This window comes from Condylura cristata, unplaced genomic scaffold (genome assembly GCF_000260355.1).
Source record: "Condylura cristata isolate star-nosed mole 26May11 unplaced genomic scaffold, ConCri1.0 scaffold00027, whole genome shotgun sequence".
Classification (NCBI taxonomy): Eukaryota; Metazoa; Chordata; class Mammalia; order Eulipotyphla; family Talpidae; genus Condylura; species Condylura cristata.
In genome coordinates this window covers 7,035,334-7,060,426 of record NW_004567128.1, presented here as the reverse complement: position 1 = coordinate 7,060,426, position 25,093 = coordinate 7,035,334, and the positions used below count along the sequence as shown (strand labels likewise).

The 25,093-nt window shown below is 39.9% G+C and overlaps 1 protein-coding gene across 2 annotated transcripts in view; it reads right to left on the bottom strand.

Annotated features, from left to right (window-relative positions):
• Window positions 1-25,093, bottom strand: part of PPEF1 (protein phosphatase, EF-hand calcium binding domain 1) — a 97,160-nt gene that overhangs the window by 66,017 nt on the left and 6,050 nt on the right. The window contains exons 2-4 of one of the 2 annotated variants that reach the window (XM_012730370.1): window positions 16,973-17,048; window positions 14,834-14,929; window positions 9,018-9,182 (exon numbers count right to left, since the gene is read on the bottom strand). In XM_012730370.1, the coding sequence (XP_012585824.1) occupies window positions 9,018-9,066 (49 nt within the window). In that variant the 5' untranslated portion in view covers window positions 9,067-9,182; window positions 14,834-14,929; window positions 16,973-17,048. Of the gene's footprint in view, window positions 1-9,017; window positions 9,183-14,833; window positions 14,930-15,014; window positions 15,092-16,972; window positions 17,049-25,093 lie in introns of those variants that run through there. The other variant, XM_004690079.2, reaches the window with a different exon arrangement.

Below are 25,093 nucleotides of genomic sequence, written 5' to 3'. Positions count from 1 at the left end.
TAATTAAAAAAAAAGTTAGGTCTCTTAAAAAAAAAATTCACAAACTACTGTGAACGGGCTGGCATTTCAGAACCCAAAAGTTAGGAACCTCCAGGGTTCACTCCTTATAATCCAAAGTCTAGGCTTAAATGTCACCTGTTCAGTGAGTCCTTTTCCTTTTTTTAAAATGGCATTCTTCCTTCATTGCCCATTTCCTTTCTTATTTTCTCTCCATACCACTGATTACCACCTGATATAGCATACATTTAGGTGACTTGTTAATATCTCTCTCTCCTTCCACTAGAATGTAATCGCCATAAAGACTGGGATTTTGGTTTGTCCAACTAGCTGCTGTAACCCCTGAGTCTAGAATAGTCTCTGGAACATAGCAGATACTCACTAAATGTTTGTTGAGTGAATGAAGTCCCTGTTTAGTTGAGACATTTTGTCTTGTGCTTCTTCTCTTCATGCTGAATAGTGGAGGTTTCTTATGATTGGTTTGGTTTTGTATTTTAAATAGGAATATAACTGACAGGAAGTTATTTAAATAAGAAGCTTTTGAAATTCAGTTTGCAGAGGTCTCCTGAAGAGGTACCAGGAAGAGTGAATATTTAATGCAACATTAAGGGGCTTGACATCTAGTCAGGAAGAGAGAGAGGTGGAATGCCATAGAGTTGATTAAAGTTAATTCAAATGCAGTCAGATGTTAAGAGTTTGTTGTTGGTTTGGTTTTCACTGACTCTTTGTTAGGTTTCTCTATATTCCTCTTGTAAGTGAGACCATCCAGGATTTGTCTTTTTCTCTCTGACCTATGTCACTTAGCATTATCCCCTCCAGTTCTGTTTATGTTGATATCATAATGTGTGCAACTTACTTTCCAATACAGAGCGGAGAGAGAGAATGGTAAAATGTTAACTGGTGAGTCTAGGTAAAGGATGCGTGGGTGTTCATAGTACTAATCTTTCATCTTCCCTGTAGACTTGCAATTTTTAAAAATAAGAAGTTGGGGGCAAAACAAAACAGCATGAGAAAAGGATCTACATCCAAATGAAAGAAGGAAAAAAGTGGAAAGGCACTCGAGCATTAACAGGTGACAGCTGGGGGAAGAGAGTTGCAGAGACAGGAGAACAGCCCCCTCCACACACACGCATTACGGCGGAGCATGCTCTAAGGATACCTTCTCTGAGACCCCACTTCACTGAGGAAAAAAAGAAGGGAGGTCCCAGATCTTCGGGATTTCTGCTCCATCTTGGAATAATAAGACCACTTATGGCAATTATAACTGAGAACTCATTAACAATAATAGCAAGAAGAATGACAAGGGCCCCTCTGAACTTTCCCAAAATTCTTTTAAGAACAACAAAGGTAAAGGAAACAGTGTCATTCATTGTTTTGCCAAAATTTAAACATACAGCACTGGAAAGGACTTGAAATTGGGAGTGAGGGGGTGGGGGACTTAGGGCTGGACAGAGGGGAGGGACTTCTCAGGCAGTAAAGAATGGCTTGATTGTTAGATTAATAACTAGATGTCATTCTGTAACTGGGTGGTCCCTAGGAGAAGGGAAGTTCCAGGTTCCCTGCCCCACCCAGAAGGAGGGTGGAACTGAGCAGAGAAAAAGGAGAGAGAAGAAGAGAGAAGGAAGACAGATGGAGAAGGAGACCTAAGGAAGCCACATGGAGCAGCAAACATGTGATGAAGAAACCGCGCTTGTTTCCTGACACTGGACTGGTTAAGGCAGATGTGGGTGAGATCCCTGTAAGGGGGTGACTATGGCAGTGTTTATATTAATTTTGATTTTGCTCTTTTCCTCTCAGATTTGTCTGGCCATTTCTGACCCTTTTCCATGGGTCCCGGCCAGAAGGTGCTTTAGTCTTGTGGCAGGCTTTCAGGCCTTGCTTTGGGCCAATCCCTTTTGGGTTGACTTTTGCCCACGAGGGAATGGGTAACTTCAGGTGTTTGATTTAGAAGTTACATTCTTTGTGTTTCATATTGTATATTCACTGTATTAAAGTCACTTTTCATTAAAGCTTTATATGTTTTGTCTTGTTGCGGCGGATGGCAGAACCCACTTAGAGCAGGCAGATTTTGGGACTTCAGGGGTGCCTCTCTCTGAATTGAGGTGCCCTATAACAATTCTAAGAATTAAAGAAATATTTGGTTTGCTATTCAGCATATTAAAAATTTTAAGTAAAAATAGATAGCAAATACTTTTTCAAAGAACAATCTCCATTAGAGAAATATTTTATTTGTCATAGCTTAAAGCACCAATTTCAAAGCCAAAAGAGCTCAATAGCCTTGGTAGGCTCCTTAGCATTTAGCAAAGTTGAATAATTGCAGTTCTAAGTGGTATCGAGGGCAGAAATAAAATATGTCATAGTTTATTCTGAAAGTACTCCATGGGTGGGGGGGGGGGTGAAAAAGGGGTTATAGATAGTAATTCACAGCCCATCAATATAAAAGTTTAAGTGTAAATAAATGAAGTCCAGAATAATGAAACTGAAATGGTTCATGTTTGATTTCTAAATAAATTCCAATTCTTCAAGTCAGGGTGATATGATAAGAGATACAGGCTTTGGAGTATGTCAGAGGTGGTTCCAAGTCAGGTCCAGCCACCAAATGGTGCATGACTTTGGGCAGTATTTTAATCTAAGTCTCACTTTCTTTTCTAGTAAAGATGATTAATCAAAGCGTCCTCCAAGAGTTTTAGTGAGAAAGAGAAATAGTGAATGTATGCACTCAATCAAAGATAGCTCCTATTCATTTTCCTGTTGCCGATCACAAAGGAAGTAAAATAATAACAGTAACAGTAATAATACAACATAGATGCCTCTGCTCGGATTAAGGTGGATGGCCCACAATGAAGGGAACAGCCTCAAGTATGCAGGCTACTATTTTCCAAAATGCCATGATATTTCAGAGGCAGAGTCCTGTGGAGGGGCTGACTGACCAAGGGGGACCTCACACTGGTCAGGCCATGAGAAACAGGAAGCAAGCTCCAGATGCACTTTCTATAAGTAAATTTAGTTGAAGCTGGTTTCTGAGGGCAGCAATATTGGGAAGTACCATAAAAGGGTGCAATGGTTGACCGGCAAAAAAACACTACAGTTAGAACACCCTGGGTTCCAATCCCAAATCTGGCAGTTGTTATTTATATGACCTTGACAAGTACCTCACTAAGCATAAATGTCTTCAACCATGCAAATGGGAATAATAATACTTTAGTTTATTGCAAAGATTAAATAAAGTATAGGTAGACCATTTTGAATACTCAAATACAGTTAGTAATCTTTCAAGGGTTTTGAAAACCCTTGACACAGTGATTTTATGTTTAATAACCTGAATATGGAATAATCTGAAATAAGGAAAAAGCTTTACACAAAGAAATTATTCAAAGTATTATTTATATTAGTAAAATAGGGTCCAATATTAAAGAAATAATTATGTATATGATAGCCTAGACACTAAATGATATATTTATAATATATCAATGGCTAAAATGATGTTTACAAAGCATTTATAACAACCTAAGAATGGTTTATATTAGTGCCAAAAGTCAGGCCACAATTAAATAATACTGAATTCTAAAAATTTATACCAAAAAAAAAAAAAACCTCCTGGAAATTACCAGAATGTTAATAGTCATTTTCTCTGAATAGTAGAGTGATGAATGAGTATTAATTATTTTCAATTATTGTTATATATAATACTGCTGACTGAGAAAAAAATTTTATGGGTAAAATGTGTGGGATAAATGTAAATAAACACCACTGCACCATATTCAGTAGATTTATTATTACAAATAATAACAAAGATTGTCTGACATACTCATCAAGAGATGATGTAAGAACAAAAGGAATTACAAGAAAACTCTGAACAAGTATAAGCTAATAAATTAGGTAACTTAGATGAGGTAGACAGATTCTTAGTAAGATACAAGCTAGTGAAAATGACTCAAGAAGAAATAGAGAATCTGAATAGGTCTACAAGAAGTAAAAAAACAGAATAATAAAATAAAGCATCCACAGACAAAAGCCAATACACAGATAACTTCACTAATGATGCTACCAAGCATTTAAAGGAGAATTCATACCAATTCTTCACCAACACTTATAAAAACATAGAGGAAGGAACTCATTCTGAGGTCAGTACTCTGGTACTCTAATATCAAAATGAGACAAACACATAACAAGAAGACCAATATTTCTTATGAATGTATATGCAAAAATCCTAAGCTACTTGCAAAATAAATCCAGCAATATATTAAAAGGATTATATACCATACCATGATGTAGAATACAAAGTTGGTTTAACATCTGAAATTCAATAAACATATACCATACATATCAAAAAGAACTAAACTACACATGATTACTTCTGTATAAGCAGACAAAGCACTTGGCCAAATTAAACACCACTTCGTCTTAATTTTAAATTAAGAATAGGAAATAACTCCAAACTAATAAACATCTATGAAAAAGCCAATGCTAATATCATGTTGAAAGGTGAAAGATCGAATGTTTTCCCCCTTAAGACAAAGAAAAAGACAAGGGTATCTGGTCTTTTTCTAGTAAACACTGTAAAATAGTTTCCAGCCATGATAAATTAGACAAAAGGAAAAGAAAGGAAGAAGTTAAAATTCTATTTGCAGATGACATCATTTTAAATAGAAAATCCTAAGGAATCTACTAAAAATCTATTAAATTTTAAAAACTAATTCAGCATGATTTCAGGATATAAGAGCAATATGAAAAAAAATCAGTTTGTCTTCTATATACTTGATGAACTGTCCAAAAAAGGAAGTTAAGAAAGCAATTCCATTTATAATAGCATCAAAAAGAATAAACTACTTAGGCTAAATTGAGCAAAAGAAGTGTAAAACTTAAACTCTGAATACTATAAAATATTGTTCAAGAAATGAAAGAAGACCTAAATAAATGGAAGGACATCCTGTATTCATGGGGCAGATGATTTACTTGTTAAAATAATATCCCAAGAGCTGGAAAAGATCATGCTTAGTGAGATAAGCCAGAAAGAGAAAGAAAAATACCGGATGGTTTCACTCATAGCAGGAGTATAATGGGCCAGGCGAGAAAATAACAAGAATAACGAACAACCATATACTAGAGACATTGTGCGGGGATGGAGTGGGGAATGGGATCAAAAACGGGGGTGGGGAGGGAAGTGCACGGGGTTATGGTGATGGCACACGGGTGACTTGGTGATGGGAAACCCGCGGGGATTACAATTGAGATGGAAAAAAAAATGTACAAAATGATGTAAAAATAAACTGTTATAAAAAAAATTTTTTAAAAAAATCTCCCAAAACCTGCAGATTTAATGCAGTCTCCATCAACATTCCGGCTAGTTTATTTCAAGAGAAATTGACAAACATATTATAAAATTCATAAGGAAATGTAAGGAACCCAACAAAGCCAAAATAATCTTGAAAAAGAGAATCAAGATTGAAAGATTCATACTCCCAATCTCAAAACTTCCTACAAAAGCTACAGTGCAGCCAAAACCATGTCCCAGTGAAAGGAGCTGGCAGATATTCCTGATCTGCTATGCATTTCAGAATGGTCATGTATAAGGGGAACTACTCAGCAGCTAAATCCAGGATTAAAAAGGAGAAGAAAAAATAAATAATAAAAAAATTTAAAGGAGGAGAAGGTTCTTTCTATTATTACACAACTACTTGGTGGTGATAAGATGACAGTACCCAGGGGTTAAACTTCGAAAAATGTCTCGCTACTACCCTACTAAAGATGTACCTTGAAAGTCGTGGAGCCACGGCAAAAACCCTTTCAGTCAGCATGTGTGCAAACTGCAAGCTGGCATCATGCTATGTGATCATCCTCACTGGGCACCACAGAGGCAAGAGGGTGGTTTTCTTAGAGCAACTGGGCAGCGGCTTGCTACTTGGGGCTGGACCTCTGTCCCCCATGGAGTTTCCCTGCACCAGAAATTTGTCATTGCCTGATCTACCAAAATTGGCATCAGTGGTATAAAGATCCCAGAACATCTATCTCACTGATGCCTACTGCAAGAAGAAGCTGTGTAAGCTCTAACACCAGGAAGATGAGATCTTCGACATGGAGGAGAAATACGAGATGGAAGAGCACAAGCTTGGTCAGAATGCTGTGGGCTTGGGGCCTCCCTGGTGGCGCAAGGGGTTAATTCTCAGCACTACGAATCTGTCAGAGTTAGATTCCTGGCCAGGGAGGAATGGCGCAGCAGACTCTCCTGTCTCACCCTTTGATCCCCTCAGCAGTGTATTTCACTAGATCTGCCTGTTCTGCTTCCCACTCTATTTCTAGTGAAATCTCTCACCCCATCCCACCCCACACCTCTGGTTTGTACCCCAACTGTTGTATGCATAAATAAATAAATCTTAAAAAAATTTTTTTAAAAAGAATGCTCTGGATTTGATATCTGCCAAAAATCAAAGCTATTCCTCAGCTTCATTCATGTCTAGTTTTCATTTAGTCAAATGTTTTCAAGGTGTAGCAACATTATGCCACCTCCACCCTGTGTTTGCACTCACAAATAGGATTTGCCCTCACAAATTGGTATTCTAAATTTCCTACAAAGAATCTAATTAAATAATGATCCATTAAAAAAACTCTTACCAGAAAATATTAAAATATCTCTATTTAGATATGGACAAATGATCTGAATAATTCATCAAAGATCTATAAATGGCCAACAAGTACATGGAAGGATGTTCAAAGTCCTTAGTCTTTAGGAAAATGCAAACAAAAACCCAAATGAGCTACCACTTCATACCTACTAGCATGGGTATAATCAAAAAGATAGACAATGACCAGTGTCGCTGAGAAGGCAAAGAAACTGGAACCCCAATACATTGCTGGTTGGACTGTAGAATGGTGCAGCCACTTTGGGGGGGAAGGTTTGAAAGTTTCCCAAGTTATATGATAATATGGGCCCAGCAATTCTGCATGCGGGCAATGAAGTTGTGAACCTGCTTATAACAAGTACACATATACTCGGGTTCATAGCAGCACTGTTCACAGTACCCAAAATGGTGGAAACAGCCCAAATTTCCATCAAAGAATGAATGGATAACAGAATGTGGTATATACACAATGGAATAGTATTCAACCACCAAAAAGAATAAGGTACTGAGACATACTACGACATTGATGAACCTTGAAAACATCTGAGTAAGTGAAAACTAGACAGCCTGGCAACCACTGATAATAATTCTATTTCATGAATTTATCTGTTCCAGGTATTTCAGGTAAATGAAATCACATACAAAGTGATCATTCAGGTCTAGTTTTCATTTAGTGAAATGTTTTCAAGGTTCACCAACATTATGCTAAGTGAAACACACTCAAGACACAAATGGTCCCATACTTTCTGACAAAATTTTTAAGAAATGTCCAGAATAACTCTACTCTATAGAAACAGATCTTAGTGACTGTCTAAGGCAGAAGAGGTAGGGGCCAGGAGAGGGACAGCTAATGCGTTTCAACAGGGGGATGAAAATGTTTTAAAATTCACTGGGGTGATGGTTATACAGCTCTGAGACTATATTAAAAAAAAAAAGTATTGAATTGCATACTTTAAACAGGAGAATTGTGCTGTATGTGAATTAAATCTTAATAAATCTACTATCTTAAAAAGTGGTTCAGAAAAACAGTTTGGCTTTTCCTCAAAAAATAAAGCATAGAACCACCATGTAACCTGCAATTCCACTCCCAGATATATACCCCAGGGACTCAAGCAAGTGTACACACCAACATATGAGAGGAGAAACCACCATGGAGAAACGGCTTCCTCTGGAGTCATGGGAATGTTTTGGAACTAGACAGAAGTGGTGGGTATATAACATTGTGGACTGTGCCAAATATAACTGAGTTGCTCCCATCAAAATAGTTAGCTTTAAGCTTTATGAATTTTGCTTCAATTAATTATTTAAAAGAAAAGGCACCCCCAAATTTGAAATTAATATTTCCATTTACATGCGACATTTTAAAAGTCGAAAAGTATTTCAAATTACTTTTATAAGTTGGGGCTGGCCTTTTTTTTTTTAACCTAAGAAATGTGACTAAATTTAATGACTACTGGGTAATCCTGAATATAAAAAGATAATTATTCTCTTACAGTCATTACTACCATGGTATGAATCCAGTTAGAGCATTCAAAAGAATTATGTCATAATGAGCTCATAGACTGGAAAGCTTATAGACTAGTGGATCTCTCATGTCCCTGCTGTCGGAGATTACTAACTCACCAGCACAAATAACCTAGGAAGGAGGAGAGCATTTGATTCCCAGAGGAAAACATTCCACATTAAAAAGACTTCACTGCAAGTCCAAATAAACTTCCAAAGCTAAGGTGGGTAACAGAAATTGAGGAAGCTATCATAACCTATATAACAAAGAAATGAAGCTTCAAGAGTAAATTATTCACATAATGTCTCAGTTTGTTTATTTTATTTTAATTTAGTTAAAATTCAAATGAGTTGTACAAAATAAAAAGAAATATTAGAAAACCAATGATCTACCATTTCCCAAGTTCTACCTAGAATATTCGAAAAACATGAGACAAATCTCATGAAGCTCTGTGCTGATAACTATAAAAAATAATCTGATCACTGAGTTATAAAATCTAATAAAAATTCAATGATGCTACTAAATGTCACATAGTATAGATACAGTTATTTATAAGCACATTGAAGAAACAGATACATATTTACAGAAGCTTCCTTGTTCCCTGCCTCTGAGTTTTAAATTGAGAGATTACATTGCTATATTTTCAACTGAAATCAAATCAAACATAAACTATCTCCTAGTTAATATTTTATGGTACATCTATAAAGTTACATCTTCCCAATGGTCGATTCCCATGGTACCTCAATATTTAACCTTTGGTGCAAATGATAATGCCTCATACAAAATCACAGAGGGCAGCTGGAGAACCTGTGTGGGTACTGAGTGGCAAAGGAGGGGAGGGCGATACACTTCACCCCCCTTGCACCTGTGAAGACAGGCACACTCCCAGCACTCACCGATCTCAGACTTGCTGTCTTTTGTTGAAGATGAAATGCCACAGCCCATGTCTTCTCAATTATGTGTTTATGAATTCAACTCCTCATTCCAAGACAGAGAGTAAAAGGTGCCGCCTTTTATGCTGTAAGGAGCCTCTCCTCCCAGGTCCACTTCACTCACAGATTCTAATGAGGGAGAAAGAAAGTACCGTTAACAGCAGGTGTCTAAGGGCGGCTCAGCAGGGTTCATTTTATGTTTCTTCTGAACTGCTGTTCATCATGTGATGTGGAAAGTGATCAGATATAATCTAATCCTGGCTTATTTTCCAGCAGAGCAACAGAGCAGATACAGATTGCTTTTCTGCTACACAGAAATTACATTTTCCTCCTGTTTTGGTCAGATCAAGTTCTTCAAAAATAAAGTGTTAAAAATGAAAAGAAAAATTGAAATGTACGAGTGTGTAATTTTCTAATTGAAATATAAAGACTGGGATATGAAGACTCTGACATATTTAACTGCTCTGGTTTCAGATTCAAAATAATTAAATCTATCTGATTTTTTAAAAAGACAAACAGGAGACCAACCATGAGACATATGCAGCACATGTAAAGAACTGTGCCACAATTCAAATCAGATTCAATTCAAAGTGAATTCTTTGACAATATTGCTCAGAATCAGTCAGGTTACTACTTCTTTCAAAAAATAAGAGATGCTCAAGGTCTCCCCTAAAACATCAGCGTCTGCGAGACAGTACTTTTTGACAGCTCGCCAGGTGTTTTTGAGGCCCCTGCACAGTCTAGACTCTTGCTCCCCAGGCTTCTGATGGGTTAACTGAAACTGCTAGGTCAGAACTTCTAAGAGCAATTCCATGGGAGACCCAACAAACCTCCTTTCTGGAGTATGCCACCTCATCACTTTCTGGGGGTGAGTCCTTTATTTTGTGATGCTCCAAACCAACTCAACAGATTTGAATCCCTTGAGAGGAACAGAGTCAGAAAACAACCACCGGGGCCCTTCCAGGCACGAATGTCCTCCCTTCAGTACTGCACTACTGGTTCGCAAATGTGGACTCAACTGAAGAACAAAGGAACATATCTGAATGTGAATTACATTCAAATACTTATAGAAATGTTTAAAATAATAACCTTCATAAACAAATATCAAGATATGTATTGAACTAGTTAACGCTCCTAATTCTGGGGTTCTTTGCAAATTTGACAGGCATTTCATTCACATCTTTCTTATTCACATCACAGGTAAAAAATGCTAGGAAGGTTAGCTGCAAGGGCAGAACAACCCTAACAGCTTTCCACTCTGGGCCACTCTCTAGGGTTACCATAGACTCATTCCACTCATACACTGGACCTATTTGTTCAGTGAGGTGGTAAATTCACCTACCATAACTAACATCTTCTATACCTATGAGACATCCTGGAAAACTGTGCTAAATATTTTAATGAAATTAAGATGCATACTTTGACACCTTGACATTTGGCCTATCCCAGCAGCAGCAGAAAAAAGATGGGGAGGAGAAGAAGGAGGGAGAGCTGCAAGGATCAGCTCAGAACGATTTGTAATAAGAGAATCATAGACCAAGGTGTGAGGTAACTTTAAAATTACCTGGAATTTACACAAAACACAAGGAGGCTCAGCAACTTGCCTAACAGCATAAAGACAAACTATTAAACTGTTGCCCATTAATATAATCTGGGGAGCTTTTAAAATTCCCAAAGCTCAGACTGCACTTCATTAAATTAAAATCACTTGGAGTTTAGAGAATACTAATGCCTGGGTCCCATCCCCAGGGATTCTGATGTAATTGGTACTGAATGGGGGTTAGGCATTAAAATTTTCTAAAGATCCCCATATGATTCTAATATCACGCAGAATTTGAGAATCTCCCACAGAGACAATGGTTCGGCAAACCCATAATGCCACCTAGTAGTCATCTCATTTTGCTTGAACTCCATCCACTTGGAACAGAACTTTTGCAGAGATCATGTCAGACTTACAAGGGTATGGTCTGGCATCTACACTTTCCTCATTTTTGAAAATTAAATTTCTCGAAGGTTATCTGTGGAGTCTATGAGGACACTTCATTATTCTTTGATGTGGTTCTAATCCTGGTGACTTTCTCCCAGCGCTTCGATCAGTGCTCTGACAGGCGGATCAAAAGACTTACCAGGGGAGATTATTTTTTAAAAAACCAACTCCCAAACTCTCCTGAGAGTCGGAGATCCTTAGACTCTGCCACTGAAGAGCCTGCTTTATGGCACTTTGACAAGGCAGTACCTGTACCTCAGTTTGAGAAACTCTGCTCTCCATATCTCACCTGGGCTTCACTTCCATACTAGTTTTTTCATTGCATGATTACATAAGAGTCTGAGTGTTGAGTAGGCAGGAAACACTGATCTAGCAATAGGAAGTGATATATTTTGAAGTCAATTTTCTTTTTTCCAGAAAAAAATTATAAAGCAGTATCTCCTCAAATTAATTCATTGCACAACAAAACAAAATTTTGTGTGAAAGTTTCACCAGAAACTCAAAAGCATTGAGCTTGAGTATATTTCTCCAGATTAAAAGCTCCTAGGTATCTTTCTTTCTAAATAACTCTTGACTATCTTGCCTCTACATAGTGCCTTTTCACAGGTCTGTAAATGTTAAAGGAATGAATCTAAGCCACAGTCCTTGAAAAAGTAATTATTATTTCATCACTTTGTGCATAGGTACATGCTTTTTGACTATACAAACATCCATTATTAAACCAGAAAATGGGCAATAATAATGCATTCATTTGTAAAGAATGATGGTACCACAACACACCCACCACCACGTCACCTAGAGTCCACCACCATACTCCACTGTGCCCTTGACAGCAACAAGTTTTTAAGCAGCGTATGTGCCTTTGAGATCATCACTAGCTCACTGTAAAACTGATAAAAACAACTTGGGAAAATAGAGCTTCTTCCATTCCCTGTCCTCTGTTAGCAATAGAAAAAGCACTTCGTGTGTTAAAGAAGTCGCTGAAGAAATCATCTCTGGGGCTTGAAAGGGGTTCTTGAGTGCAAAAGGTGTTCACAAAGACCCAAGAATGTGGCAGTCAGTGATGTGAACCACTTAAGAGATGGATCTTGGCAATAAGCAGCTTGAAACATGCCCAGTACTGCTACTTCTACCATTATGTATCAAGGATTGTTTTAAAGCATAAACATAAAATAATGACTCATCACTAGCATGCACTTATAATCCATAAAAGGAAGGGCCTCTTGCTGAAAGGTTTTTACTGAGTGTATGTTTGAAGGGTGGCTAATGAGGTAAGAACTGGAAAGCAGTTCTTTTGATGCTATTCACATTTTTCATCTTAGCCACTTTTCATTCCCCTCTCAGCCCCCCACCCCCCCACACCGAAAATACAAGGAAAGAACAAAAATGGCCTCTGGAGTTAATGTAACCTCCTCCACCAAGTGCTAGCCCAGCATCCCAAAGCTGTTCTTCTTGGTTCTTTATTTAATTACAAAGTGCATCTCTACTGAACTGCCAAACCTTGGCTCAGCCACCTTGACCCTGATTCCACCCTTGGTGATCTGGATGGGAAATGTGTGGTTTCCGATGCTAGAAACTCAGCTTTTCCTAGAGATGCTGGTTTTTGTGAAAATTCCTATTCTAGCTCTAAGCCTGAGGAACCAAATCCGCAACTCACTTTCATTCAACTGGCATTACACTCCCTCTGCCTGTGGCAGCTGGCTAGGTAAATCTAATTCTTCCCCTTTGGACTGTGTAGACATGAGCGTGGAGGACAGAGGAAGAGTGAGACTCGCCTGCTGCATTTTCTTTGCTGTTCATTGAAACAGGGAATTTATAGGTTGATGCTTGTGGTCTAAGTGTAACTTAAGGGATGGAGAGTAGGGCAGAGAAGTGCCTGGCAGACCACGCTGGAGAGCCCCCTACTTGACTGTCTTTCCAGAAGGACATTACATTTGAGTCTCTAGTCTTCAATGAATGGGAGTGACTCTTCCTGGCTCACCAGATGGAATTTAAAGAAAAGGGAGGGAATTATAATGAGCACCAGAAGATGTCTGCCAGTAAACTGTTGTTTTATCAGACAGGATCAAGATCAGAAGGTGGCATTGCCTGGTGCCTGATTTTCCAAAGTCCATTTGTGGGACAGCAGTTCTCTATGGTGGTAGAGATAAGTCAAAAACAGGCCCCAACACCAAATGCGTTCAGGAGAAGTAGGCTTAAACAAGGTTTCTTTACTGCCGAGTCCTCAAAGCCTTCAATACATTACTGTGCATTATGAAGCTCTAAGAAAGAGCTGCATGCCCACTACCTTCTGAAAGATCTAGCAGAATGTCAAGAACACCTATTATCCTTAACAGCCTAATGCTGGTCAATGGCGCTTGGGGTCCAGAAGTCAGACAAGTAACAGTTCAAATTCTTTTCAGCTAGTCATTAATTCCTCTGAATCTCAGTTTTCTCATTAAAAAACAGGTACTGGCCCTCCCTGGTGGCGCAGCGGGTTAAAGCACAGCACTGAGAAGATAAAGCCACTTCTGCATGAGTTCGATTCCCGCCTGCCCCAGAGGTGACCCACATGGCGCGGCAGACCTCTCCTGACCCGCCTGCTGCTCCCCTCAGCAGTGTACTTTGTCGATCTGCCTGTTCTGTTCCCCACTCTGTCTCTGGTGAAGCCTCTCGCCTCCCCTTAGCCTCTGGCCTGTACCCCAGTTCTTTATGTACAAATAAATAAATCTTTAAAAACAAAAAAACAGGTACTAATGTGTACCTTACATACACATTAGTACTAAGGACTAGTGAGAGCTTAGCACTAAAAAAGCCCACTTGAACAAAAAGCAATTCTTAGCTAGCAAATTAGTTAAGGGGCTACGCCAGGGAGGGTACTTACTGTGGTAGAAATGAAACATTAAACAAAATTTGCATGTGTTCAAATCTCTTCCTTCAGAATGCGTTGTTGGGGACCTATCAGAGACTAAACTCCTTGGGTTGCCTTAGGCTCTGGGGTAATTGTAGATTCACTAAGGTCTGAGAGAATGCTGTACTGGTAATTATAGTAATAGCTAAAATAATGACTATATATTAAGGGGCTACCATTTATCCAGTATAGTGGGTGCTTTAGGTTTTATTATTCTAGTAGCTACTCACAGCAAACTTTCAGCATCCCCATATTACAGATGAAGAGATTGAGATTCTAAAATCTGGTATTGTACACTATGCACAGCTGATTAGTGCAGAACTAAAAATCCACTCAATTTGATCACTAAAGAATAAAATGCCTGTCTACTAAAAAGTTAGCTTAGTTAAGTCTTAGTTTATGGATCCAATCTGATCAAGTTATGTAAACACAAAATCACTAAAGAAAATTCCTGAATATCGCAAAGAATTGTTTCCCTTTCTTACAGATCGATGGAAACTTGGTAGTCCCCTAAGATAACAAAAGGCCGTGGGAGCTAAAGAAGGTTTCTGAACATAACACTGCTTGGGGGTTCTGGGAATGCCCTACGCAGGACTTAGAAGGGTATCTCAAAATATCCCTTCCCATGTTTTCTAGCCCTCATCCAAGTGACCACAGAGTTTTTCCAAATACTGAGTTCATCTGAAACATGTCAAACCCTTCAAGTTGTAGTCATCCGTACACCTTTTGAAGATGATGACCATTGACTTGAAATCAGCATCTTTGAGAAGTCATTCCCCAAAATTCCAAAGTAATAAAATAAACTCAAGGAGTGAACATTCTCTGTCCCTGCTACACAATGTTGTAGTTCATAATGGAGATTTCTGCTTGCCCCAAACACCTAAAAACAAACAAACACATTACCTGTTTCTCCTTCAGCAATGTAGGTGTCTGTCCTCACCCCAGGTGTTTGAACAGAAATGAAAACAAGAAGAAACCTTCCCGAGGAGATGCAAAGGCCTGAAAGAAAAGAGGTACAATTCCAGTTCTCCCTGCAACACCCCCCACACAAAAACACACATTTACACACTCTGACACATCTCACATCTCTGCAGCTCTTTGAAGGGAGAACTCTGCTGAAATAAATGAAGAAATATTCACACAGAAAGAAAGAAAAAATAACGGAAGCTGCATTCATTGCCTTTTAGCCTGCAGGATGAGCTGGAGTCACCGATCAGGGAGAGGCTGGTCTGCCCTGAGACTGCCCAGTTCCAGGCTAGGAGATAAAGGGAAGAGCCCAGATAATGGGCTTTGATCACATGACTGCCTCCCAGGGGACGTGCTCTGCACTGGCAGCATCAGGCTATTGTTTGCATAATTTGCATCGGTACAAAATACAAACTGAATGTTGGTAAGCAAGGGCAGAAAATCATTCCGTGGTGGACTCTTTAATCAACTGAAAATGATTTTTGGGAAACACTACCATAACCTAAGTATAATTAGGAGAAGGAAGTGAGAAAACTAACCTAAGTCTCCCTTGGGACTTGCAAAGGCATGGGGTGAGGGAGCAGCTGCTGGGGGCTGGACTGCAAATTTATTTACATGGCATTTGTATTCCTCCAGTTATTTATAGTAAGCTGTCTGATGCAGAACCTACCTGTGAAAGAAAGATTCACTTCCCTTCATGGCCAGAAAGGAAAGTTAATCTGTAATTTGCTGAGTTTGGGAAGGAAGACACATTTGAAAAATCTCAGTGCCAGTGTTAGTAGTGGGTGCTACAGCCACAGTTCTGCCATCTTTTGAGGCAATGTAGGACTGGTCTTGTTCCCAGAGCTCTAGGTAAACTGCAGCTGCACAGACAGGAATTTACCAACAAAGGCTTCCTTGCCAGCTTACTAGCCCCAGGCCTCTCAAGCTAGGGTTTAAAGGACTCCACTCAACCAATTCATAACCTCACCCAAGCTGCTCTTTAGCCAATTCCTTTCTGCAGTTGAGAGCCACAGGAGAGCCAGTAAAGTGGTTACCTAGCTTGCTATTTAATCTAATGGAATCCCTTTAAAATCACTGGAAAGGCAGTTCTAGGCACCTGAACTCCTATTAGCATATTAAATATTATCAAAGGGCCTCATTATGAGGCAATGCAACCACACAGGTTTCCATGGCAAGGACTCTGACCCAGGACCTGAGGACGCGGCCATACACACTGTAATGACAGTATAATTATCCAGGCTCCCTCCAAATAGTGGACAATGTCTTTCTATAGCTATGTTTCGGCCAAAGACCTATCCAACCCTTGATGACTGAATGATAGCTGTGTCCAGATATAGTTGTTCGAATGTCACCTCCTCTGTGTGAAGCCTTTCCTGGATCACCAAAGGGGAGTTAGTCATTCTGTCTTCTGGCTCCCAAAGCTACGTAGGTGTCCAATTATAGAGCTGCTCAAAGTATGCTGCAATTTGTCCTTTTACAGTAAAATCTTGAAGGTAAAAGATCCATTTCATCCTTCTTGGCCTCCCCAGCAATAACTGCATCAGAGGTACTCACCAACTATTTCTTATATTTCACAAAGAAAAGAAAGGCGGGTGAGAACTCGTGGTTTGGGTATTTATATCAACGGCCAGCCTCAGGTCCATAAATTGGATTGACTGTGCCCTTGATGTGACTGTAATTTTGACTTTGCTTAAAATGAAAAATGTCACTTATTTTTCCATTGTATGAAGGATGCTTAAGTATTACTTTGAGCAGCACAAAGTATTAGCCAGACTCCAAATGTGAAATGAATCAGTTCTGATAAATGTGAATAAGTTAAAACAATGATAATAAATTTATTGGGCACTTACCATGTTATAAGGTACTTGTTAATTTTACATGTGTTGTTCTGATTTAATCCACACACCATCCTATGCAGTATATACTATTAGGACCCCTTTTTACACATTAGGAACTATAGCCCAAGTCAAACAGCAAATGCGTGAGTGCTGGACTCTGAACCTGGGCCTGTGACTCCAGAGTCTGATTGTAAGTGCATCTAGTAGAGTGGAGAAGCTTTAGCCAGTGCCTTACGTGTTTTCAAAATGAAGGGTCCAGCCTCTTCTCAGAATGCCCTCTGGTCACCTGGATAAGGATGAGTTCTCCCAGCCTAAAAAGAACAAAATTAATGGGCAAAGTATTGTTAACAGCTCTAAACTCATTCACGAACAGATTTAAGGTGGGCCAAATTCTAAACTGGCACATCATCATATGAAAATGGGTAAGAGGAAAGATGAGAGTTCTGTTCTGTCTGGGAAAAGCTGAACCTTCCTTACTCAGATGACTTATACTCTTCCACTCAAATCCACGTTTTTATCGAGCACCCTGGGCTAAGGGACAGGGACATGAATGGTGAACGAAAGGGACATGTCTGAAGTGGTGTTACCACATAAGTACAAAATTAAAATACAATTATACATTAAAACCTGCCTCCCCTGTTGGAATATAACACCCAGGTGTCTAAAACAGTGCCAGTACAGCACACACAGCTATTTATTACAGGACAAATGACCACTGTACGGTACAGTAGAAAGGTCAGGTAGCGGGCATGGGGAATGCCCTATCCCAGAAGCAGGGACAAGGGCAGGCTTTCTAAAAGAAGTGATCCCCAGGCTAGAGGTGATGCTTGAATAGCAGTAAATTAGGAAGAAGAAGAGACAAGCGAGGGAAGAGGGTGCTCTTGCAGGCGCGTGTAGTTTACAATACTTAACAAGGACATGAGCTGGCAGAAGTGAAATTAAAATTAGAATGAGCTCAGTGTCTGGTTATAATACTGCAACTGGACTTCCAAGTGAGGGGGAAGTACCTGTCTGTCCTGACTGGCAAGTGGCGGCTTCTCCACTCTGCTGCCTGGACTTACTCTTGACTCTTGGCTGTCTCCCGTTCCTTTCTCACTTCCCCAGCCCCTGCTAGGTTTGCTTTCCCCTTCCAAATAAATGGCTTGTTCTCACACGTTTGTTTCAAGATCTGTTTCTGAGGAAACCCAAGCCAGGACACGTAGTCGATGGTAACAGGAAAACTATGGAAAGACAGGGGACTGGAGAAGTCTGGTTCCTTCACCAGGAAGAGATGGAGCACTGCAGGCAAACCTCTCCTATTTCACAAGCTTCCTGAAGATGACCACCCTTCCCATTCATGCCAAGGAAAAGCAATTCTAATGGGCATCTCCTACTTGTCATGACACACAATGGAGAATATGTTAGAATCAAGTTAAAGCAGTTGGACTTTCGAGTAGACTCAGAAAACAACAATGTGTGCAAACCTATTTGGCGGTAAGTGCTGGAACTACTTGTCCACTCGTGGCCTTTACACTTTGATGCCCAACGGCACCAAGTGGAGAAACTCAAATGGGACTGGCCTCTCAGTTAGCCTCCGGATAGTGGGGCCAGCGGTGAGTTGCCATGTTGGAAAGGCCCTCATACAAAGAACTGAGGAAAACCTCTGGCCAAGAGCTGGGAAGGAACTGAGGTCTGCAGCCAAACAGAACCCAGGAAACTGAATTCTTGCCAATATGAGTTAAGCCTTAGATGGAGGCAGCCCAGCCAATGCCTTGTCTGCAGCAGCGTGTAAGAATCCTTGGAGGAGAGGACACAGATCAGCCACTCCTGGATTTCTGACCCATAGAAGCTGTGACATCATAAATGTATGTTTTAAACCTATTTTTTTTTGTAATTTGTTATACAGCAATAAATAACACAAGATGCTGAAAAGTAAATAGCTAAAGGCAGATTAAGAAGAAAATCAGAGTTTGAAAGACAACTAAATTGACTATTAGTTGATTGGTTTCTTTTTTTTTTTTTTTAAAGATTTATTTATGTATTCATACTGAGCTGGGATACACGCCAGAGTTGCAGAGGGTGAGGGTATTCACCAGAGACAGAGTGGGGAGCAGGACAGGACGACTGATTAAGTACACTGCTGAAGGGAGCAGTGGGAGGGTCAAGAGAGGTTTGCTGCACCATGTGGGTCACCTCCGGGGCTGGGATTGAACTCACACTGAAGTGGCTGCTGCCCGCTTGCAGTGCTGCATCCTAACCCGTTGAGCCACCAGGGAGGGCTCAGTTGATTGGTTTCTTTCCCCCTCTTGTTCTCCCAGATGAATTCAAGAAAGCAAAAAATTCAAAATATGATAGCAGTGAGACAGCACTGTATAGCTATTAGTATGGTTAAAAAATACCAATAATACTGGTGAGGTTGGAGGGCAACTAGAACTTTGCTGGTAGGAATGCAAAATAGAAGATACATTTACCATATGACACACCGATTCTACTCCTGTGTATTTACTTTAGAGCAATTGAAACTGACATTCACACAAAAACATGCATACATGTCCATAGGTCAAATACTGAAAACAATCCAAATGACCTTCTGTGAGTGAATGGATACACAAATTGCAGTGGAATACTACTTAGCAATATAAAGGAACAAACTATTGATATGTACAACCTGGATGTATCCAAAGACATCATGCCAAGTGAAAGAAACCAGGCTTCGGAAGGTACACACAAGCACATGGCTTCCTTGAAAGGACAAAGCCCAGTGAGGGAGACGTGCTCAGTGGCTGCTAGTGTTTATAGGTGGGGGGTGGCAGGACTGAAGAGACACAGAAGAGGGAGTCTGGCGGGAGTGCTGTTCTGTGCCCTGGTTATTCTCTATCTGCATGTTGATGTTTTGTATCCTAGCGGTGGTTATTCTAATCTATCCATGTGTCAACATTCACAGAATTGTACAAAAACAACCTGCTTTTACTGTACACTAAGTTGAAAACAATTTTTTAAAAAGGCTTCACAGAGAACTGGGTCTGGTGTGCCTTTGGGTCTGCAGAGTATAACATCCCCATGCATGACTTTGACTGCCATGGGCCTTCCTCAATCACAGCCGGAAGCAATGTCACATGCTATAAATTATGAACACCTAGGCAAACACTTGCTCTTCTCTCTGACTTACTTTTAGCTCCTATCCATGGGCAAAACGCAAAAACCAGATATCCCCAGCAAAATAGGAACACCATCCGGTCTGTGCTTAATAGATACTGAAAATGTTCCAGCTACAAGCAGGGATGCAAAGATGAATAAATTCTGATTCATTTCCCTACCAAGTTCACAGCACAATAAGGAACACAGGCCTGACCACAAATACTTCAAGACAGGAAGTATAGTTATAGGGATGTGTCTAGAAGGAAATGTGCTCTGCCAGGGCAAGTCAGGAAATGTTTCATAGATCATAAAGGTGGGAAAGGCATTCTGGGAAGCACAGCAGCAGGTTGTATTTGAGTTGTGTTTCTGGAGTCAGAGGGCAGAGGGCGTAGAGAGTGGAGAAGGGGGATGTGAGCTGGGAGGCAGGTTGGTGCCCGCTATAATCACGCTTGTAAATCATAACTAAGAATGCAGACTTGAACCTGTCTACCAGGGATTTTAATCTCAAATGCTTACATGGGCTGGGCATATGACAGAAATGAACAAAGCAGCCTGGGTGAGGATGATGGGACATTCTAGAGAGTTTTTGTCTGAGACAGCTGCTACTTTGGTAGCTTCCTCTTAAGCTGCCATCTAGATAGCTTGGCCTAGTATTGCCCAGTGTGATTTTTCAAGAGAAGTTGAACATATTTTTATGTAAAGCCTCCTATTTTTAAATGTCAACATGAGCATATTTGTGCAAATTTAAGATGCCATTGAATTCATGGTGTTTTATATACCAGTAAGAAAAGAAATCCACCCATCAAACTATGACACTCTATCAATTTTAAGACACATTCCAATTTTCAGAGGTGCTAAAATGTGGGGAAAATGTGCATAAAAATACAATTCCTATTTTCTCAAAGCACTACATAGACTCCATGGATTCAGTGTGAGGCTGCCAGATTGCAAACTCTTTTTAAGTAAAGGGGAACTTGAGGGTGACCTGATCATATTCAAGCTATACAAAGACCCCACTCAGGGTCAGAGGATGAAGAAGCCACCACAGGAAGACCAATGAGGAAACTCCTGAAACAATCCAAGAGTCAGAGGATAAGGGCTGAATGAAATCCTTGCCAGTGGGGATGGAGAGAAAGGATCAAATGTGAAAGCTTTTTAGGTAATAAATGCCACTGGCCCCAGACAGGAGATGGGGCATGTAGAAGAGAGAGGCATCAAGAATGATTCCACATTTGGAATAATAGACTCATCACTTCTTCAGCAAGAGTCATGGCTCATATAATGACAATTCAATGCAGTCAAAGACAGACTGCATATATGATAGCAGTCCCAAAATACCTATTGCCTAGTGATGGCCTACATGTCATAATGTCGTAGGGATCTGCACTAGCAACAGGCTCATACATCTTGTGTTTACTTTGTCTCTAGGTAACATCATTTTCTTGAGCTTGATTCAATCTCATGTAATTTTGTTCAACATGACTCAGAAGCATACAAAACCCACCATTAATATCATGTTCTCAAATAATGCATTTCTCAGACTATATCCTCATCATCAAGTGACTCATGACTATAATTGCTGAGTGTCTACCATGTGCCAAGCACTATGCGGGGCACTGGGGGTGCAATGATGCACAAGACAGACATGGCCCCTGTCCTCAAGAAATTTACAGTCTAGTGGATGATTACATTAATTGCAGTAGACACACAACCCTGGGGAACAGATTTCTAGGGGATAAGGGAGAAGAACGAGCAAACAAAGAAAACTTAAAAAGAAGCAATGGAGAAAAAGAGAGGCCAAGGAGAGAACAGTATCTGTAAACTGAGGGAACCAGCTGTTATCATATAATCCCATACACTATTATGTATGCTTACTCCATAGAAGTCATTTACCTTGGCAATGTACCAAACCTGAAAATGCAGATTTTCAGAGCTATGGGTGTTCTGCATAAATTCCAAATAGGCTATCAGAATTGCTTCTTATTTAGAGCTGTGATATTTTAAAATATTGCCACAATCTGTTCCTTCAGCTTGTATGTACTTGGGTTTTACACGCATCTCAGTTTGACACCTAGCATGAGTCAATGGCAGGCAACGGTACTTACTTACTACTTATTTTCCTTCTACAGGCACTATAATGTGCCATTCTAAGACAAAAGTAAAACAGATTATACATTTATACAACTCCCTCTCCTATCAACGTACTGGGAATTGGTGCTAGTCTAGGGACAGACTGTGAGGGTCCCTTATAAGACAATCCTGGCATCCTTGGCCCACAACTTTGTAGTGAAGAACCTGTGATGTAGTATTCAGTCCTTTGGACTTGTTCAGAAAGGTCCTTAACTTTATAGGAGAAGAAACCAGACCCACAGAGGCTAATGGTTTCTCCAAAATCATAGTCTCATGACATGGTGAACAGTACTCTTCCCATTACATCACAGTGACCCAACTCCACCCTACAAAGATAGCTCTAATATAGTAAATGTTAAGAGTATTATAATAACATACATAAGACAAAAAGCCCACAAGAGGTATCCAAACAACTAAGCTGAGAAACATGATTACATTTCAGTCAGATGGCTCCATGTCTACCCAGATTTCATCCAATTTATCTACTCCATTAAGAGTTCTTACTACCCCGCCCTCTTAAGTTTCATTAGTTCCTCACCAATCGGTGGATAATAAACTCTTAGATCTTCACTTTGTTGGTTGCTGAATGTTTCAGCCTGACCTGCAGGCTCAGGACACAATCCATCCTCACGCTGATAGGTCTTATTTGGAGAGGATCCCTCAGCCTCTTCTGGGATTTTCCACAGGTAGATTCTAGAATGATTCATTCATAGGTTACCTTGGCAACCCCACAATGTTGGACAGAGATCTGACAGTACCTACCAACAGAAAGTGAATATAACCTGGATAAGAGAACCACCTCCTGCTTATTAGAAAGGCTTCTTTCTTTAGAAAAAGCTTTCTTTTTGCCATCATTGCCTTCCTGGCAACATTTTTGTATTCATGAACATAAAAACAAAGTAGATGGTTTCTTGAAGAACACTGAAATTACTAGCTAAAACAAGGCCTAGGGAAAGATCTAAGGCTTTCTTTTCAAAACCTTTGCTAGTATTGCCTTAGATGATGAATAATTTATAGTGAAGCTTTTTAGAAAATTTTTTAAATAATTTTTTTATGAGCACTTACTCTTGTCTTGGTTTCATTTATAAATTCACTCAACACATATTTGTTAAGCATCTATCACATATCAGGCATATTCTAGACCTTGGTAACATATGAGTTAAGAGAAGTAAAAAGGTCCCACCCCTTGTGAAGTTTATAGCCTTGTCAGGGAAGTAGACATTAATCAAATAATATGAAAATAAATGTGAAATTGCAAAGGAGACTTAAGTTCATCATAAAAGTGTGTCAGGAGGTCAAGCAAAGGCTTTTCTGAGGAAGGAAGCTTTGAACTGACATTGAAAGAGGAATACAGATTACTCAGGTGAAGGTGTTGAGAGAGGAATGGGGTCAAGCACACATGTAAATTAAGGCTCAGTGACCTTTTAGGTAGCTGAAATAGGTATGAACCTATTCCCCCAATCATATATGGTATTATAAACAAGGTTAACTCAATACAAAATAATTTTAAAAATAAATTATGTCTCCTACAAAATAAAGAAAGACACACTCAGATTCCTGGGCCCATACCCTATGGGTTCTGCTTTAGTAGGTCTGGAGTGGAGTTCATGAACTCCCAAGTGATCAGGAAGCATTCTTGGGTGGTACTACGCTGTAACACAGTATAACTTTTGTTTAAAATTCTATTTCTTTTTCAACCCACTCTTTCATGACTTTGAAAGTCAAATTCTATTGTACAATGGCCTAGCGATTTTTGTGGACAATTCAGTAGTATTGCCGTAAGTTAAAGATCTCAGATATTGGAAAAGAATGCGAGAGATACCAATTATAAGCAAACTGAGGTATCAGTAATATAGTGAAACTTCATTAGTGTATTTCAATGAAGTGAGCTATCTTAGCAAAAAGTCTGATGAGTTTCCTCATTTTAAATGGGGATAGTTTTAAACAGAATAATCTAAATGGGAAAACTTCATAAACCATAACATGATAAACAAATAGCAGTTTTAGAGAAATGTATATAGATTAACCTGATGTAACTAAGGTTAGGACATTTCTATGTTTAGTTACCCTTTTACTTTAACAGATACACTTTCATTTTTTGAATGAAGCTCTGGATATTATATTATGTAAGATAAAAATAACCTCCCTTTTTGAGTCTGTTTCTTACTGCTGAACACTAACACATAACACTAGCTATGCCATGCTCTTGGCTCCTGTGGCTATGTGTAAAAAACACTATGAAAAGAAGTTGGTGAAACATCCAAGGATCTCTGGACTGTTTTCATCCATTAAGGTGGTGACATTACCACGCCCCCATTCTGCCCAGAAGCAGGACACAAGAGCTATCGTGCGCACTTAGGAACAGCAGAAAGATGGACCAGCCTGAGACGTGGATAATGGTGTGAAGCTGCCTCTACCTGGCTTCACATTGCGTGAGGAAAAAAATAACTGCTCTGCTAACTCCTCGATATTTCATTGACTTATTACAGGCAGTCAAACACCGTCTCTAACCAACACACTTGCAACACTGCTTGAGTGGTGCCTGGCTCCTAGTTAGCACTCAATAAATATTACCCATTATTATTAGCTGCCCAGCATTGTTTCCCACCAGGTGGCTAGCAAGTATTCCTGTAACTTCCTTGCAATAGCACCCCAATTTTCCTTTCTGAAATCAATCCTCTCCCTATTCTCAGCCATTGTTCACTTGACACCACCTTCCACTCTCAAGTACGGGCCCCCACTGGCTCAAGCCACATGCCCTGGCCCACTACTCAGGCAACAGTAGAGCCAGGTAGCTTGCACAGGAATGAACACTTCACTCAGCGGCAGGCAGCACAGCCCCTTCTCCCAGCAAAACATAATGTGTGGGCAGACATGTAGCTTCCGGTAGGCAATATGAGTGACTCTCAGAGCTCCCAGGGACACAGACTCAGTCTTCCCCCCCAGGTATGGTGCTCTGAGCAAGGCTGTGCCAGGAGGAGAGACAGTCTGGGAGCAAGTGACTTACACAGTTTCATGTGTAATTGACACATAAAAAAGGGCAGACAAAGACAAGGACAGGGAATGGAGCTGGGGGCCTCCACTGTCTATCTCTGAATAAACTGTACCT